Here is an 18,370-nt window from a genome sequence, read left to right as displayed (position 1 = left end):
TTCTTTCCTTATAAATCAAAGTTCTGGCTGCTGAACTAGAGAAAGAGATGTTCAGCTGGGAGGGCTTTGTTTATAAATTTTTATCAACACAACTATAGAAAAAGAAATTTTTTTTCTACCTTTGTTGTCTGGTTTCTGCTTTCCTCATCTTCTCATTCAATACCTTCCATCCACTGTCGGTCTTCTCTCTGCATCTTCCATTTCCTCTGATACTGTGCCTCTCCCTTCACCTACCCCCCCCCAATTGGTCTGGCACCTATCTTCTTCCCTCCACTCCCCCCCATAGTCTGGCATCTCTGTCTTCTTCCCTTCCAGCGTCTTCTCCCCACTCTCTATTCCCCATTTCCCTTCAGCGTCTTATGCCCGCTCTGCCTTCCCCATTTCCCTTCAGCATCTTCTGCCCACTCTTTCTCCCCCCTTTCCCTTCAGCGTCTTCTCCCCATTATCTGTTGCCCATTTCCTTTCAGTGTCTATTACTTTCCTCCACCACCCTTCCCTCTAGTCACTTCACCGCCCTTCGGCACCCCTCACACGGCCCTCTCCCTCCTTCCTACCTACCCGAATCTATCTATCTATCTATCTCCCTCCCTCCCCCTTACCTTCGCAGTGCCTTTTGAGATTGAGTAACTTCTTCAAAGCCGTTGGAGCCTGCGAGCAGTCGCGTGCATCTATGGGCAGAAGCTTCTCCTCTGACACAACCGGAAGTTGCGAAAGAGAAGCTTCCACCCACAGACACACGCAACTGAACACAGGCTCCAATGGCTTTGAAGAACATAAGAACATAAGCAGTGCCTCTCCTGGGTCAGACCAGAGGTCCATCATGCCCAGCAGTCCGCTCACGCACAAGTCCATCAGGTCCAGGACCTGTATGGTAAATCTCTATCTATACCCTTCTATCCCCTTTTCCTTCAGAAAATTATCTAATCCTTTCTTGAACCCCAATACAGTACTCTGTCCTATCACACCCTCTGGGAGCACATTCCAGGTGTTCACCACACTTTGGGTGAAGAAGAACTTCCTAGCAATGGTTCTGAATCCGTCACCTCTTAATTTTTCCGACTGCCCTCTCGTTCTTGTAGTTTTTGAAAGTTTGAAGAATCTGTCCCTCTCCACTTTCTCTATGCCCTTCATGATCTTGTAAGTCTCTATCATGTCCCCTCTAAGTCTCCGCTTTTCCAGGGAAAAGAGCCCCAGTTTCTCTAATCTTTCAGCATATGAAAGGTTTTCCAAACCTTTTATCAATCATGTCGTTCTTTTCTGGACCCTCTCAAGTATCGCCAAATCCTTCTTAAGGTACGGCGACCAATACTGGACGCAGTACTCTAGATGCGGGTGCACCATCACCCGATACAACGGCAGGATAATTTCCTTCATTCTGGTTGTAATACCTTTCTTGATAATACCTAGCATCCTATTCGCCTTCTTAGAGGCTGCTGCGCACTGAGCCGACGGCTTCATTGTCTTGTCCACTATTACCCCCAAGTCCTTTTCTAGGGTACTTTCACCCATTACCAGCCCTCCCATCGTATAGCTGTACTTCGGGTTTCTGTTTCCTACATACAAGACTTTACATTTCTCTCCATTAAACTTCATCTACCATCTCGTCGCCCACTCTCCTAGTTTGTTCAGGTCCCTTTGTAAATCTTCACAGTCCTCTTTAGTCTTAACTCCACTAAATAGTTTGGTGTCATCTGAGAATTTTATTACTTCACACTTCGTCCTTGTTTCTAGATCATTTATAAATACATTGAACAGCAGCAGTCAGAGTACCGACCCCAACCCGAAGTTGCAACAGAGAAGAAGCTTCCACCCACAGACGTACGTGACTGAACGCAGGCTCTGACGGCTTTGAAGAAGTTACTCAATCTGAAAACGTGCCGCGAAGGTAAGGGGGAGGGAGGGAGATAGATAGATTCAGGTAGGTAGGAAGGAGAGAGGGAGCCACGCGTGATCGGTGACCGCGCGCATTCCCTCCCTTAACTGTGGAGACAAGGCCATTCTCTCCACAGGGCAGTGGATGGCCTTGTCCTTGTACCCGCAATGAGCACTTCCCCCCCACCACCGTTTTGGTGGGTTACCCGCAGCTAGCCGCGGGTAACAGCCACCATGTCATTCTCTACTCTGATCCTGTACTGAGAGGAGTGTCTCCTGCCTCTTGCATGTCCCAGTCAGAAGGGAAATCTCTGGAAGAGGACTCACGCTGAACTTCAGCTGAGCTCCTGGACTATCTGTGCTCAGACCAGTTCTCCTTCCCTGCCCCCAGCTTTCTTCCTGGTCTGCAGCTTCCTGGGCTCTGCAGCTCTCATACTTCTCCTGTTCCTGTCTCTCCCCTCTCTTTAATCAGGAGCTCTAAGCCACACCCCCTTAGCCAGGGCGGGAAAGCAGACTCAGGCATTTCTCTGGTAGGTTTCTTTCCCTTGCTTTTAACAGGACTCCTACCAGGTACTAACCTTACAGGTGAACTCTGGCTCATCTACGCCTGGTCCATGCTATCCCAGGGCCAGTCAGGATTACTTGAAGACCCAGCATGCATCTGATCTGCCCTTTTACAACGAGGCTTAGGCAAAACCTGGTCTTTCCTTGGGGCAAATCTTGATCTGACCCTAAGTTTGTCACAACATCTGAATCATATCTCTCCTGCCCCTCCTTTCCTCTAAGGTATACATATTCAGGGCTTCCAGTCTCTCCTCCTACATCTATTGGCACAAACTTCCTATCATTTTCGTCGCCCTCCTCTGGACCGCTTCAAGCCTTTTTGTGTCCTTCGCCAGATACGTCAGACCACTAGACCAAAAACCCACCATACTTCAATGACGCACAAACCTACAAAGCTATTTTACCTTATGTTAGGCTATGTCCATACGGAAAATGATGTAATTTAAACCACCATAGGCTATGGCTTTTCAGAAAATGCTGCAATTTGAAACACCCTATGTCCACTAAGTCTGTATCTCCAAATCTGTATGGTATGACTATAGTGTAAAGCTGAAATTTATACCTCTATGTAAACCAAGTTTGTTTTTCCCACCAAAGTTTGTCCTGCTTATACTGTGAATGTTCTGGGCTCCTTTGGGAGGACAGGATAAGTAAATAAATAAATACGGTCTCTAAAACTGAACACAATACTCCAAGTGGGGCCTCACCAACGACTTGTACAGGGGCATCAACATCTTCGTTCTTCTACTGGTTACGCCTCATCCTTCTGGCAGCAGCCACCGCCTTATCACACTGTTTTTTCGCCTTTAGATCTTCAGATACTATCACCTCAAGATCCCTCTCCCCATTCGCGCATATCAGCCTCTGCCCTCCCAGCATATATGGCTCCTTCCAATTATTAATCCCCAAAGGCATTATTCTGCATTTCTTTGGATTGAATTTTAGTTGCCAGATATTAGACCATTCCTCTAACTTTTGTAGATCTTTTTTCATGTTTTCCACTCCCTCCTTGGTAGAAAACATGAAAAAGGATCTACAAAATATCAAAGTCTCAGTTCAAATTTGGTCCTTGTGAAAGTACTACCGACATCTCCTTATTTATAGAATGCTTTAACAAATAGATGGGTTTTTAGCTGTTTTGTAAAATTTCTAAATTCAGAACACAATCTCAATGAAGGCATGAATCATCCATTGCTGAAGAATAATTCATTAAATTGACCTGACCTAGAGAAAGGAAGGGTATTCTATAATCTAGGGGACCATGTCTACATGTCCCGTGCACACATAAATGTCTAGATTCCTAGCTCTAACACAAATAAGCTTCAGCAGGGCACCTATGACCTATTCTGTAGGGGTCACAGAATATTATTGATAATCTCCCTAGTAATAAGGCTATTCTGTAGGAGGTCACATGACTTGCGCAATCCATGTGTAAGGAGGGGATGGAGCATGGTGTGGCTCCCATTTACACACATAACTTATAGTCTACTGGAAGTTACGTGGCTCTACTTAATTTAGGCTCCCACACTTATTACACCAACTCTACGGCTGGCGCAACTACAGATGTTAGGTGCACTGATCTCAGGTAATGCTATAGAAAGTTTTGGACAACTTCCTGGAGAAAAAGTCCATAGTCTGTTATTGAGAAAGACATGGGAGAAGCCACTGCTTGCCCTGGATCGGTAGCATGGAATGTTGCTACTCCTTGGGTTTTGGCCAGGTACTAGGGACCTGAATTGGCCACCATGAAAATGGGCTACTGGGCTTGATGGACCATTGGTCTGACCCAGTAAGGCTATTCTTATGTTCTTATGATAGAATAATCTCTTTATGTGCAACCTTGGGGGCATCTTTAAGGAAGTGCCTAGTTGTAGAACTGCCTCCTTAAAAGCCAGTTTTGAATATACTTTTCCTAGCTAAATTGGTTGAATCAGCAACGGTTTTCCAAATTATTACATTTTTTTTTTATATAGTTTATTAAACCAGTATCAGTCAGTGATTGGGCAAGATCACTATACAAAAACTTGACTAAGCCATGCTGGCTTTTGTCAAGGGCATCCCACCCCTCCTAATATTATACTCAACTTTTCTTTGGCACGTGGTACCTTTAGAAACATAGAAACATAGAAAGATGATGGCAGAAAAGGGCCACAGCCCATCAAGTCTGCCCACTCCATTGACCCACCCCATTAAGTCTGAGTGCTAGTGACCTGGTTTCTTAACTCGACCCTCGAAGGGATCCCACATGGGTGTCACATTTTTTCTTAAAGTCGAGCACGCTGGTGGCCTTGATCACCTGCACTGGTAGTTTTGACCAAACTATCCTTACCAAAAGTAAATCATTTTGGTTTTACCAAAAGTCACTCATGCCAAATGAATTTGATTGAATCCTTTGACTGGGCGACATAAGAATTGCTAGATGTAATTTATTTAGATTTCAGCAACGTCTTTGACACACTTCATCATAGGAGGTTCTTGAATGACTAAAGTTAGGACCTAAAGTGGTGAACTGGATTAGAAACTGTCCTCCATATATAGTGAAGTTAGCACCATTAAAATTTGAACTATCATTGACTGAGTGATTAAGAACATAAAAATAGCCCTACTGGGTCAGAGCCATGGTCCATCTAGTCCAGTAGCCCATCCTCACGGTTGCCAATCCAGATCACTAGTACCTGGCCAAAACCCAAGAGTAGCAACATTCTAAATAGAATCCCTGAGAGTAACAAGATTCCGGAATCCCCAGAGTAGCAACATTCCATGCTACCGATCCAGGGCAAGCAGTGGCTTCCCCCATGTCTTTTTCAATAGCAGACTATGGACTATTGGTTGAACCCTAATTTCTTTATTGTAGTTTTTCCTTTTTATTTAGAAAATATTCTATTGACCCCTATTCCAAAGAATAAAAACAATAGTTTGTCAGAGGTATCTAACAACAATCCCAATTTTCGCTAAGATTATGGAAGGCTGAGTAGTGAGTCAATTGCAACACTATTTGGATACATCTGCTCTTTTACATAATGCTCAATCTGGATTTTGTAAAGATTTTAGCACAGAGACAGTTATCTGTAAAATACTTGCTGTACCAGACAGACTTTTACGATCTATGTCCAAGAAATGTCAACGAAAGACAATTTAATCATGCATTAATAATGAGTGTGACCTGTTGGGCAGACTGGATGGATCATTCAGGTCTTTATCTGCTGTGTTACCTTGTGGTTAACTGAGGGATAATCTTTTAGCATGGTTTGTGTCTTGTTTGGAAGGGTGTACCAAAAGACTAATGTAGGCTGAATATCATTCCTCATTGTGCAGTCTGAATTCTGGCATGTCCCAAGGATCAGTTCCTCCCTCCCCTTTCTAACATTTATCTGATGTAGAGGACATTTATTTATATTTTAGGGTAAAATCAGATGTTTAAAGATCTAAGCACGCACTGAATCAGTGTCTGAAAGAGATTAAGAACTGGACATGTTACTAACAAAACATTAAATCCACCAGGCCAAAATACCGCAAGTAGACAAGGATGCCTTAGATAATTTATAGACTTATATTAATCAGGTTGCCAAATCTGCTTTTTTCAGTTACGTTCTATTCATCAATTACAGAAATGTTTTGATAGTCTAGTCTTAGCAAAGATGAAAATATGATCTAGTCATTTATAGACTGGATTCTAGGAATTCTTTATACTTGGATCTTCTCTTAAACATCACGCAGGGAATGGAGCTTCTTCAAAATGCGAGTACTTGATTGTTGTTGGGTGTTAGTATTAGAGACAGCAAGGAGGTAAAGCATGTATCTGCATTGCCAGAGGTTGTGGTAAGAGCGGATAGTGTAGCTGGTTTTAAGAAAGATTTGGACAAGTTCCTGGAGGAAAAGTCCATAGTCTGTTATTGAGAAAGACATGGGGGAAGCCACTGCTTGCCCTGGATCGGTAGTATGGAATGTTGCTACTCTTTGGGGTTCCGAAATCTTTTGTTACTCTTTGGGATTTTGGAATGTTGCTACTCCTTGGGTTTTGGCCAGGTACTAGGGACCTGGATTAGCCACTGTAAGAAAAGGCTACTGGGCTTTATGGACCATTGGTCTGACCCAGTAAGACTATTCTTATGTTCCTATGTTGCTATGAAGACAGACTCATACAATTGTCTGGGGTACATGTGCATAAAGAAGGTAACCAGAAAAAAATATGTATACTATTAGAGGATCTGGTCTTCCAGGGGTATCGTCTGTCTGGAGTTGTGATGTTGAGACATGTTTTATAAAAGTCTCAATAAGCAGGAGCTTGGTTGACCACTAAGGAATGAAAAGGTAGGCCTGAGGGCCTATGTAGGTGGGGGGAGCCTGATTTATGGCTTACTGGCTTCAAGGGGGAAGGAGGGGGCCTCAGGAATCCCTAAGCTGCTGTTGGGTGTTAACTTAATTTGCTTACTTATTTGGTTAGCAGTGTGAAAACTGCTAATAACTGGTTAAGTATTGGGTCCCCCTCCCCAGGCTCCACCAACGTTTTTGTCCACAAACCACCTTGGCATTAAATTGGACAATGTGAGGTGATTAGAGCTGATATTCAGTGGCATTTGTCTACTTAAGTGTTGCTAAATATCAGCGGATAGGCAGGAAGAAAGGATTTAACTGGGCAGGAAGTTCTCCTACCTGCTGAAACTGCTTTGAATATTGATCAGATAGGATTTATTCACATTCCCTCTGCTCTGAAGAAAGTGTATGGGAATTTGTGTGCTGTGGCTGGTTCTGATCCTTATGTCAGTAAGGAACATGGGCCCCATGATCTCTTTCTAAAATACATAAAGAAAACACTTCCTGACACATTCCAGAATGAGAATGATTTTCCTTAAGCATTTTTCTCTTCCTTTATGAGTTTTTTTGAGTTATGGTAGTCTGGCTCCTACTGATGGTACCATGAAACTACCACAAGAGGACATAGTCACTATTTTAAGACTGGAGCTGACATGAGCAGGATTGATTTGAGTTTGTTCCTGCCAGGACTAATCCCCTAAACCATCAGGAATCATAACGTAGGCCTGGAGGGCCCAACAGGTGGGTGGGTGAGGGAGTCCTGAAGAGAAGAGACTGCTATTAAGAGAGTCTGGGAGGGAGGTTGGGGAGAAGGAGGTCAGCTCTCAGGGAAGAGGAGAACATCACCCTGGTGTAGGAAATAATCCTATAGCCAGGACCTGCCCACCAGGGGATGCAATATCCTCTCACACCAAGGATGTGTCTCCAGGGGCTTCTGCCCAGTATGGAAGGGCTAGGTCAGCTGTAGTAGTTGGTGATTTGATCATTAGGCATGTAGATAACTGAGTGAAGATCACTTGCTTGCCTGGTGCGAAGGTGGCAGACCTCACACGACACTTAGATAGGATAGCAAACAGGTCTTGGTCCCAGAGAGTGGTGGACACATGGAACGCACTCCCGGAAGCTGTGATTGAACAGAACACAATACAGGGATTCAAAGTGGGTTTGAATAAATTCCTGAAGGAGAAGGGGATTAAGGGGTACAGATAGAAGTAGTGATAGGTTATAGGATGAGTTCAGGGACCACTGACAGGTCATGGACCTGATGGGCCGCCGTAGGTGCGGACTGCTGGGCGCAATGGACCTCTGGTCTGACCCAGCGGAGGCAACTTCTTATGTTCTTAAGTCTCGCCATGCACTTTAAGGTTAAATAACAACTTAGCTTGCAGTTCAGGTTTCCATCCTCCCAGAAGCCATGTCCGGAGACCCAAAAAACTGCAGAGCATCACCTCAATCTTCACACTTGAAAGTGCTTCAGTTATTTCAGCTGCAGAATCATAAATCCCTCTATCTGATAGGGATTTCCTGTTTTGCCATTTAACTGCATCAGGGATCTTCCTCTTCACCAACTCTACGGTTTTTTTAAAATAAAAATACAATGGCGTGAACTAGGAATTTCTGGTTTAGTCCTAAAATGGTTCACGGAATTTCTGAATAAAAGATCTTACAAAGTTCATAAATTTAAGAACATAAGAATATAAGCAGTGCCTCTGCTGGGTCAGACCAGAAGTCCATAATGCCCAGCACTCCGCTCACGCGGTGGCCCATCAGGTCCAGGACCTGTATATTAATCCTCTATCTATATCCTTCTATCCCCTTTTCCTTCAGAAAATTATCTAATCCTTTCTTGAACCCCAATACTGTACTCTGTCCTATCACACCCTCTGGGAGCGCATTCCAGGTGTCCACCACCCTTTGGGTGAAGAAGAACTTCCTAGCATTGGTTCTGAATCTGTCTCCTCTTAATTTTTCTGAATGCCCTCTCGTTCTTGTAGTTTTCGAAAGTTTGAAGAATCTGTCCCTCTCTACTTTCTCCATGCCCTTCATGATCTTGTAAGTCTCTAGCATGTCTCCTCTAAGCCTCCGCTTTTCCAGGGAAAAGAGCCCCAGTTTCTCTAATCTTTCAGCATATGAAAGGTTTTCCATACCTTTTCTCAGTTGCATGCTCAAAATGTGGAGTACCACAAAGATCACCATTATCACAACTTCTCTTCAACACTTGATATGCTGTCAAATAACATCACTACCATAGACAAATGGACCAAAGATAATGTCTTGAAATTGAATAAACAAAAAACCAAGATTGTATGGTTCCATAATGTTGAAAATGCCGCAATCCTGAACCTCCCCTGAGTACTGGAGAATTGCTTCAGATAGAAAGTAAATCAAAAGTATTCGGCTTTATCCTAGATGCTTGATTAACCATGGAAGACCAATCGCATCGTTCATTAAGAAATCGTTCTTTAAAATAATAATAACTTTATTCTTTTATACCGCCATCACCAACAGTTCTAGGTGGTTTACATAAAAGAAGAACTGGACAATCAGTGAAAATACAATTGCACAAAACAATACATTATTACAACCTTAAAAGGGCTCCTAATTTAAGTAATGAGTTTCTCAAACAGGTTGGTCTTAACTATTTTTCGAAAAGAACAATAATGAAACACCTAAAGACCATCCACTCCTCTTTAGATCCCATCAGCTTCTGGATTATAGCACTGCAACTCCCTGTATGAAAGCATGTCTGCCAAACACCTGAAAATACCGCTGCAAGATTGATCTTTGGTGTTAAGAAATGTGACAGGGTATCCTCACTACTGAAAGAACCTCATTGGCTACCCATCCAAAGCAGAATAAAAATCAAGATCTCCTGCCTGGTCTAAAAATCTCTATTTGGTCAATCCCTGGAAGGGTCGAGGTGGAAGATGATATCTTTCTTCTCAAAGGACCCTCGAACACAAGAGGACATCCGCTCAAACTCAGGGAAGGGAAGTTTCGTGGAGACGTCAGGAAGAACTTCTTCACGGAACGAGTGATAGAGCATTGGAACAAACTTCCAGTACAGGTGATCGAGGCCTGCAGTATCCCAGACTTCAAGAATAAATGGGATACCTATGTGGGATCACTGCGAGAGTCATACCAATGAATAGGGTCGCTAGGATATAGACTTAATAGAGCAGGTCAGTAGAGTTAAGGGGGCCAGTAGACTTAAAAGGGGGTCAATGGTATGGGCAGACTTGATGGGCTGTAGCCCTTATCTGCCGTCATCTTTCTATGTTTCTAAAGATACAGATGTTCCCAGACGTGACTACAGATACCCAAAAACGTAGACGACATTTCTTGCTCCTTAAACCAGGGGTAACAATGATGGGAGGTCTTTTTTTATTACAATATCCCTGTAAATGTATTGTTAAATATAGATCCAACACATATGTATTCTTTGACCCTTCTCAATTAACAGGGTTCCTCTCTACGAAACGCCTGGAAGGGGTAAACGAAACAACAGCAATTAGAAAGACTCCTACTACCGAAGTCAGATGTTTTGCTTTTCTTGTTAATAATATGATTTAATTTCACTAGCACTCACTGGAATTTTTGGATCCATATTATGGGATTAATAGTATTGATTAAGAATGGTATTGCCTAATTGGGATTCTGTCTTGTTTAAAATGTTATCTCTCTTATTTTCAATATTCTGTACAAGAGGTTTCTTGGAAAAAAATTTTAAAAGCAATAAATAAAAAAAAGAAAGAAACATAAACCAGAAGAAAGGAACTACAACTTAAGAACATAAGAACTGCCATACTGGGACAGACTAAAGGAAAATGGGTAAAAAGTGGGATAAATAATGGCATGTGGTGAGGGTTTTCAGGGGATTCGGTGAATCCCCATCTCTGCTGGTTTCTTTTTCCTTGATGCAGTTTGATTTGTGACGTAAGCAGCCTGTTCAACCAAACAAAAAAAAAAAAGAAGGGCTCTTGGGCTGGGGATTCTCCAAAGCCCCTGAAGGCCCTGACTGTACTGATCTAATTTGATTGGCTGAGCAGCATCTGTCTGTTGTCTGTTTGACCAATCAAATTCAGAGCAGTTCTCTCAGGGCCTTTAGGGGGTGGGGCAAATCCCCATAACTGTATCACTGCATGCCCATCGCCTAACCTATAGGACTCCATCAAATGCTATGTTGAAAGGGTGAATTGCACTACGTCGAACTATTTATTTTGATACACCAGCCTAATTTCTTATCATTTACTTAGGTGACAGACAACAGTTTGTAACTCTTTAGGAGTGCAGGAAATAAACGTGTTATGTTGTGTGCTACCCCTGGAGAAATGGGACAAACATGACCTTGGAAGAGATGGACAGCGCATGATTGTAGAACCACAGGGCCCCCCCCCCATCACTGAAGATTCAGAGGGATGTGACCGATTCTGATTTATCATGTAATGAACTTATTTCTTTAGTAACTAAGAAATGTTTCTATAAACTGAAACTTTTTCGTTCTGTTCAATCTCTGCTAACAAAGAAAGTATTTATTTATTTGATTTTTTTAGCTCATTCTCTCATAGGGTTACAAATCAGGTATTCCAAGCATTTTCCCCATCAGTCACAGTCTATCTAATGTACTTGGAGGACAGTGGAGGATTAAGTGACTTGCCCAAGGTCATAAAGAGCAGTGCAGGGGTTGAACCCACAACCTTAGCACGCTACGGCAGTAGCTCTAACCACTATGCCACACTCTCTGAAAATTTTTTGTTCAAAATATTTTTATTGATTTCATAGATATAAAATAGACAACAAAAGGCTTCTAAGAAAAAGCCCAACAAGAAAAACGAAGTGACAGCTCTTTTCCAGTACATCATATCATAATAAGATATTATATCATAGTAACATAGTAACATAGTAGATGACGGCAGATAAAGACCCGAATGGTCCATCCAGTCTGCCCAACCTGATTCAATTTAAATTTTTTTTTTTTTTTTTTAATTTTTCTTCTTAGCTATTTCTGGGCAAGAATCCAAAGCTTTACCCGGTACTGTGCTTGGGTTCCAACTGCCGAAATCTCTGTTAAGACTTACTCCAGCCCATCTACACCCTCCCAGCCATTGAAGCCCTCCCCTGCCCATCCTCCACCAAACGGCCATACACAGACACAGACCGTGCAAGTCTGCCCAGTAACTGGCCTAGTTCAATCTTTAATATTATTTTCTGATTCTAAATCTTCTGTGTTCATCCCACGCTTCTTTGAACTCAGTCACAGTTTTACTCTCCACCACCTCTCTCGGGAGCGCATTCCAGGCATCCACCACCCTCTCCGTAAAGTAGAATTTCCTAACATTGCCCCTGAATCTACCACCCCTCAACCTCAAATTATGTCCTCTGGTTTTACCATTTTCCTTTCTCTGGAAAAGATTTTGTTCTACGTTAATACCCTTCAAGTATTTGAACGTCTGAATCATATCTCCCCTGTCTCTCCTTTCCTCTAGGGTATACATATTCAGGGCTTCCAGTCTCTCCTCATACGTCTTCTGGCGCAAACCTCCTATCATTTTCATCGCCCTCCTCTGGACCGCCTCAAGTCTTCTTACGTCTTTCGCCAGATACGGTCTCCAAAACTGAACACAATACTCCAAGTGGGGCCTCACCAATGACCTGTACAGGGGCATCAACACCTTCTTTCTTCTACTGACTACGCCTCTCTTTATACAGCCCAGAATCCTTCTGGCAGCAGCCACTGCCTTGTCACACTGTTTTTTCGCCTTTAGATCTTCGGACACTATCACCCCAAGGTCCCTCTCCCCGTCCGTGCATATCAGCTTCTCTCCTCCCAGCATATACGGTTCCTTCCTATTATTAATCCCCAAATGCATTACTCTGCATTTCTTTGCATTGAATTTTAGTTGCCAGGCATTAGACCATTCCTCTAACTTTTGCAGATCCTTTTTCATATTTTCCACTCCCTCTTCGGTGTCTACTCTGTTACAAATCTTGGTATCATCTGCAAAAAGGCACACTTTTCCTTCTAACCCTTCAGCAATGTCACTCACAAACATATTGAACAGGATTGGCCCCAGCACCGAACCCTGAGGGACTCCACTAGTCACCTTTCCTTCCTTCGAGTGACTTCCATTAACCACCACCCTCTGGCGTCTGTCCGACAGCCAGTTTCTATCGGTATTAAACATAGAAACAGCAAATAATAATAATAAAGCAAATACTAATACAGTCTTCTGGCCAGAATACATTATGAGATAGATAGGATGGCAGGGCCATGAATTACGTATAATACCAAAATGTAGGCGAGTATATAAGCCATAGAGATACATAAGTTTAGTAAAATCCGGTATTATAATTGTGGAGAGGGTCACATTGATTCCTAAGATTCATCAGATAAGAGACACCAATGAAAAGTGCCAAAGAGTAAAACAAATAGGTGAGTGATGTTATATCGGTAAATGGTCTCATAAGTATTAGTTCAAAGGTCTTGAGTAAAACGGTCCATTAGAATCGACCATGTTTTATCATAAGTGGATAGTGACTTAGACCGTTCTGCCATATGCCTCTCATATTTAGCATGGCGGCAGACAGAATTCCACCAATGAGTGAGGCTGAGGTTAGAAAAGTCTTTCCAATTTTGTAAAATTAATTGAAGAGCTATAAATAACAAAAGGGTCAGAAGGCGATCATGATACAAAGATAAAGGTGAGGACAGTGTCGAGGATCCCAGAAGTAAGACATCTAATGTGAAGGGGTCATTAATACTAAAAAGTTTGGTAATCACATTCCAGATAGAGGACCAAAAAATCTGTATATGGGGACAATCGAATAACATATGTTGTAGAGAGCCTTCGGAGGATTTACAGGTCCAACAGGAGCCATCCACGGATCTCTTAATTTTGGCTGTTTTGGATGGAGTCCAGAAGGCTTGATGATATAGAAAAATCGCAGATTGTCTATGGGAGGCCGAGTGGAGCGATTTAAAAATCCTGATCCACAGTTCCTTCCACATACGATCAGTTAATGGAGATTGTAATACCATATCCCACTTACTCAGGGAAGCTGGGATTGCAGAGAAACATTTTGAATGTATATATTTATACCAGTTAGATGATTGGCCTTGGGATACAGAGAAGTGTAGGTCTGAAGTGGTATGAAGAGATGTTGGAGAAGGATACCTCGCAGAAAGGCAATGGTGGAGTTGGATCCAATTGAAATATTGAGAAGGAGGGATGTTAAATTTGGCCATGATATCCGAAAAAGTGATCCATTTGTCATTAGTCAAAAGATGGGAAATATGCCAAATACCTCATTGCCTATCCTGAGTTTGGGGTAATGCCAGATTGGTGCAGATACTGAATCAGTCAGTTTCTTGTTTGAAAGGGAGTCAATATGATTGAACGCCTGCCAAGTACTTAACAAAATCGGGTTTTGTTTTGCCATTTGGGCAGGAGCATGATGCAAAATATAAGAATCTACTATAGAAAACTCCAAAGGTACGCATAGATTCCAAATTCAGCCACAAGGAGCCCTGAGACATCCAAAATGCATAGTGATATTCGTGAAAGCTAGGAAAATTGACTCCTCCCTGCTCCTTAGAACATTCCGAGGCTGCTTACCTTGCCATAAAAAGGAAGGAAGGAAGTGTTCAAAGCGAGAAGAGATTGAGTGGGGGAAGAGAAAGGAAAGCATACTAAGGATGTAATTGATTTTCGGAGTGATCATCATGCGCTCTCTGAAAATTTTGACTCATTTTCTAGTCCTAACACATTTATGCTATTGAAATTCTTTAGTCAAGGAAAATTGTCTTCACCAAATTCACTGATTGCAATGAATCCAAAACATGGCGGTCATGTTACACTGTTATTACAGCGAGAACATTGGATCATCTTCAAGCTTCCTACCTTAATACCTGCAATTTATTATTCAGACCAACCAGCGTTTCTATCTCAGCTTCTAGGACCGAATCCTGCTTTACATTCATTACTCTCCACTCAACAGAATTCCTGTTACATGTTCCTTCTGTATAATTTTTGGGACACTCTTTGAGATGTTATATTTAACATTACTAGACCAACTCTCTGGAAAGTGCCACCTTTGAACCTATGTTTAGAATTGTTGTATAAATCATTATAAGAGGACTTGAAACACATTTGGAAATTGAGGATTCCTTAAATTCTTACGTCAGGCTGAGGCAGCTGGAAGACATAAATCTGTTTTCATTTCACTTTTTCATTTTATCTTAAGTATGATGTAAACTTTACTATTTTTTTTTCTTCTCAATACTTTGCACTCTTTTTACACTATTTAAATGTTTTAAAATTGTTACCGCTCCAAAGGTTAACATCATGATTAGAGAGGCAGGATAAAGTGACCCTCAGACAAGAGAAATAGGGGTGCTTGATCATGGGAAAGATAAGGGAGCATTACACTGGGAGAGGCTGAGAGGGCCTGCTGTCTCTGGCTTTCCTCTTTCTCACATTAGGAAAAACTGCTCTTCCAGGGATATGAAAGGTTTCAGAATTCATATGTCAAACTCAACCAGTCTCATATAAATCCAGTTGATACTGTTTCATATAGGTTCATATGACTGCAAGCCGAGTGTCGAAGGGTTGAAGTCAAAGCGCTTACGGGAATCATCTCTCCCTCCCTCTTCCCCCCGAGCCTCGAAGGAGGTAGGATAATTCCCGTATGCACCTTGACTACAACACTTAGACACTCAACTTGACTGAAGCTCAGCGTATATATCCATTTTTGCATTTAGAATATCCAAATGTGACTCCTAATGAAGACACCTTGTAGAGTCACGTTAACTTATATGAAACAGTATCAAGTGGATTTATATGAGACTGGTTGAGTTTGACAAATAAATTCTGAAACCTTTCATATTCCAAGTGGAAGCATCTTGTCACCCTCACTCCTTTGAGTTTTTTGACTTTGTTGTGGGGCATTTGACTTTTCTTCCTTGTTCGCCCAGGGTCTCCTCCATGTCATGTTGTGAGGGGCTGGTCTCCTTTTTCCATGGTAGCTCCCAATGATGTATATTTCTATGAGAGTTCTTCAAAAATGGTTGGGGTGGGAGAAGTGGTAAGAGGGCGTGTCATAGACTATCATGTGACTAGTTAGTCAGTCAAGCCGGCTCAACTTGCAGGTAGTTATGTAATTTGCTTCTGAGATATCTAATAAAGAGTGTTTCAAAAATAAAAGTGCCAAAACGTTTTGAAGATCCCTTGTATAGTTGCACTGATTTATATTCCACCAAATCTAGTCAGTAGAACATTCAGAGAAAACTGGAATATGCGTAATCAAGAAAATACTAAAACCTGTAACAAATAAAATATAAGATCAGCTCAAAGAACACAAACAACCACCCTGTACCAAACAGCTGCATGAACAATAATCCTTCGAGCTTCTTACGCACTGTCACAAATGGCAAACAATATAGCTGTGCTTACCTTGAATGCTTCCTTCAGCTGGTCCTGGCTGTGGTTGTTCTGCCAGGGCTTGAAGGTGTCCCTGGTGTGGTCGGCTCTCAAGCTCTCCCCATACACATCGATGTAGAAGAAGACATAATCTCCATTGGTTAACTGCTCTTTGTGTGCCCACAGCATGATCCGGTGAAGCATATCCAGGGGACCACAGATGTAAACAACTGCAGGAGAATGGGGAACCATCACGGTGTCACTACACAGAGCTGAAGAACAACCACTATTCCTTCCCAACAAAGGGGAGCCACCACTGCCCAGAAATTGAGAAAATCCCCATCGCACCCACAAAATGAGGGACAGGGGAGCCATTACTGACCAGAAACATAGGATAACCCCCATCCCAACATAGAAACATCACTGGCCAGGACCTGAAGAAATCCCCATCCTTCATCCAATACAAGGGAGACTAGAGCCACAGCTGACAAGCAAATGAAAAATACATTCCCACCCCCCACCCCCACCTAAAATATGGGACAAGAGAGCCATCGCTAACCAGGACCTAAAGAAATCCTTCACCAATACAAAATGCAGAGAAGAGACCGATCAATAACAAGGAATGAAGAAATCCCCTCCACCCCCACCCAACAAAAAAAGGAGAGAGGAGACCCCTCATTAACAAGGAAATGAAGACCCCCCCCCAATACAGTAGAGAGGAAACCCATCAATAACAAGGAAATGAAGAAATCCCTTCCCATACTCCCACTCACCATCCAATACAGGAGAGAGGAGATCCATCAATAATAAGGAATTGAAAAGACTTATTAATGGCAAGGAACTAAGCAATCCCTCATCCCATACCCAATAAAGGAGAGACGTCTCATTCTACCCCACCCACAATGCAATGGAGAGAGGAAATGTGAATTCTAAGACCTTACAACATTATTCTCTCCCTGGTTATTGCTTGGTTTCCATTTGTGAAAGTTCCAGGAGCCACCCTTAATAACAGAATGACCTTCAGCCCTATTTCTCTTAGTTTACAAATAATTCTTTCTATGCCCTGTTTAAAATCCACCATTATAGTACCCTGCCCCCCACTATAACCTTGATCCTCAGCATTTCATTTCATTACACAGAGCTTTACGTGTTATATTCGTTGGGAGAGTGTGGTGGGGGAAATGGATGATTATAAGTTTTGGATTACTGGAGTGAGCAGTGCAATAGCCGCAGGCTCGAAGAAGCCCCTGTGATCCTGTTTCCACTTGCAAGAAGGATGTTTAATACGAGACAATTTGTAGAATGTGTTTTAAGGGGACATTCTGAAGCATCGTGTTATGAAAAGGATGCTCTAAATATGTTTTAGAACTTACTATAGGAATGATTGCTGCCTTTTTTCTTATGTTGGATAGATCCCACTTCATTGAGCAATGTCACATAAGCTGTTACTTGGGGCCCTTCTGAAAGAGTTCCTTTTGCTACTCTGGTGCAACTGACGCTGCAGCTATTAAGCAAGACTGCAAATGCCTACTGTGGCTGTTTCTTCAGCTTTGGTTCGTGATGGACATCCTCAGCATGTCCACAGCAGCCCCCGGGGCATTACTTCACATCTATCTACAGCACAAGAAAGGTCATTTGGCAGGTCCCTGAAGTCCATTCTATGCTTGTTTACTTCCTTTGTCCTGCTCAAGGTCACTCCTGCTTTGCGTTCTCTGCAAATGCTCCTGTATTATCTTTCACTAGCATGCCATGCCTCTACTGTAGAACAGGAAGATTTTTATAGGCCAAGCATCGGAAACTGCTTCAGCACAGCAGGCACTAAAGACAAGGAAAACCTACAAATGGACTGGTGAGCCCCGACTTTCCTGCTCCTGTTATCTCCGGCGGCGGAGGCTCTTCTCTCCTTCCCTGCAGTGCGAGCCCTCAGGTTTAAAGCGGGGCTGCACTGTGGCGTGCAGCCCCGCTTTAAACCCATGGGCTCGCACTGCAGGGAAGGCAGCAGAGATCAGTCTGGGCGGCGAGAGGAGCTATTTCAAATTGTCAGGGAGCCAACAGGCACCAGGGCTTCTGCAGCCCCTGAAACAGGCAGTGAGAGGGCGGCAATGGAGCAGGAGAGTCGGCAGAGAGGTCCCCAGCAGTTGCTTCTTGAGTTGATCGGCCAGCCCAGTCAGATCGAGAATTTGGGGCTAGATTCACAAAGC

The 18,370-nt window shown here is 42.8% G+C and overlaps 1 protein-coding gene across 1 annotated transcript in view; it reads right to left on the bottom strand.

The window, feature by feature from the left end:
- NPR2 (natriuretic peptide receptor 2) overlaps positions 1-18,370 on the bottom strand; it is a 241,568-nt gene that overhangs the window by 122,832 nt on the left and 100,366 nt on the right. The window contains exon 2 of the mRNA XM_033936992.1: positions 16,203-16,399. Coding sequence (XP_033792883.1) covers positions 16,203-16,399 — 197 coding nt within the window. The remainder of the gene's footprint in view (positions 1-16,202; positions 16,400-18,370) is intronic.

This window comes from Geotrypetes seraphini, chromosome 1 (genome assembly GCF_902459505.1).
Source record: "Geotrypetes seraphini chromosome 1, aGeoSer1.1, whole genome shotgun sequence".
NCBI lineage: Eukaryota > Metazoa > Chordata > Amphibia > Gymnophiona > Dermophiidae > Geotrypetes > Geotrypetes seraphini.
This window is presented reverse-complemented; position numbering and strand designations above follow the sequence as displayed.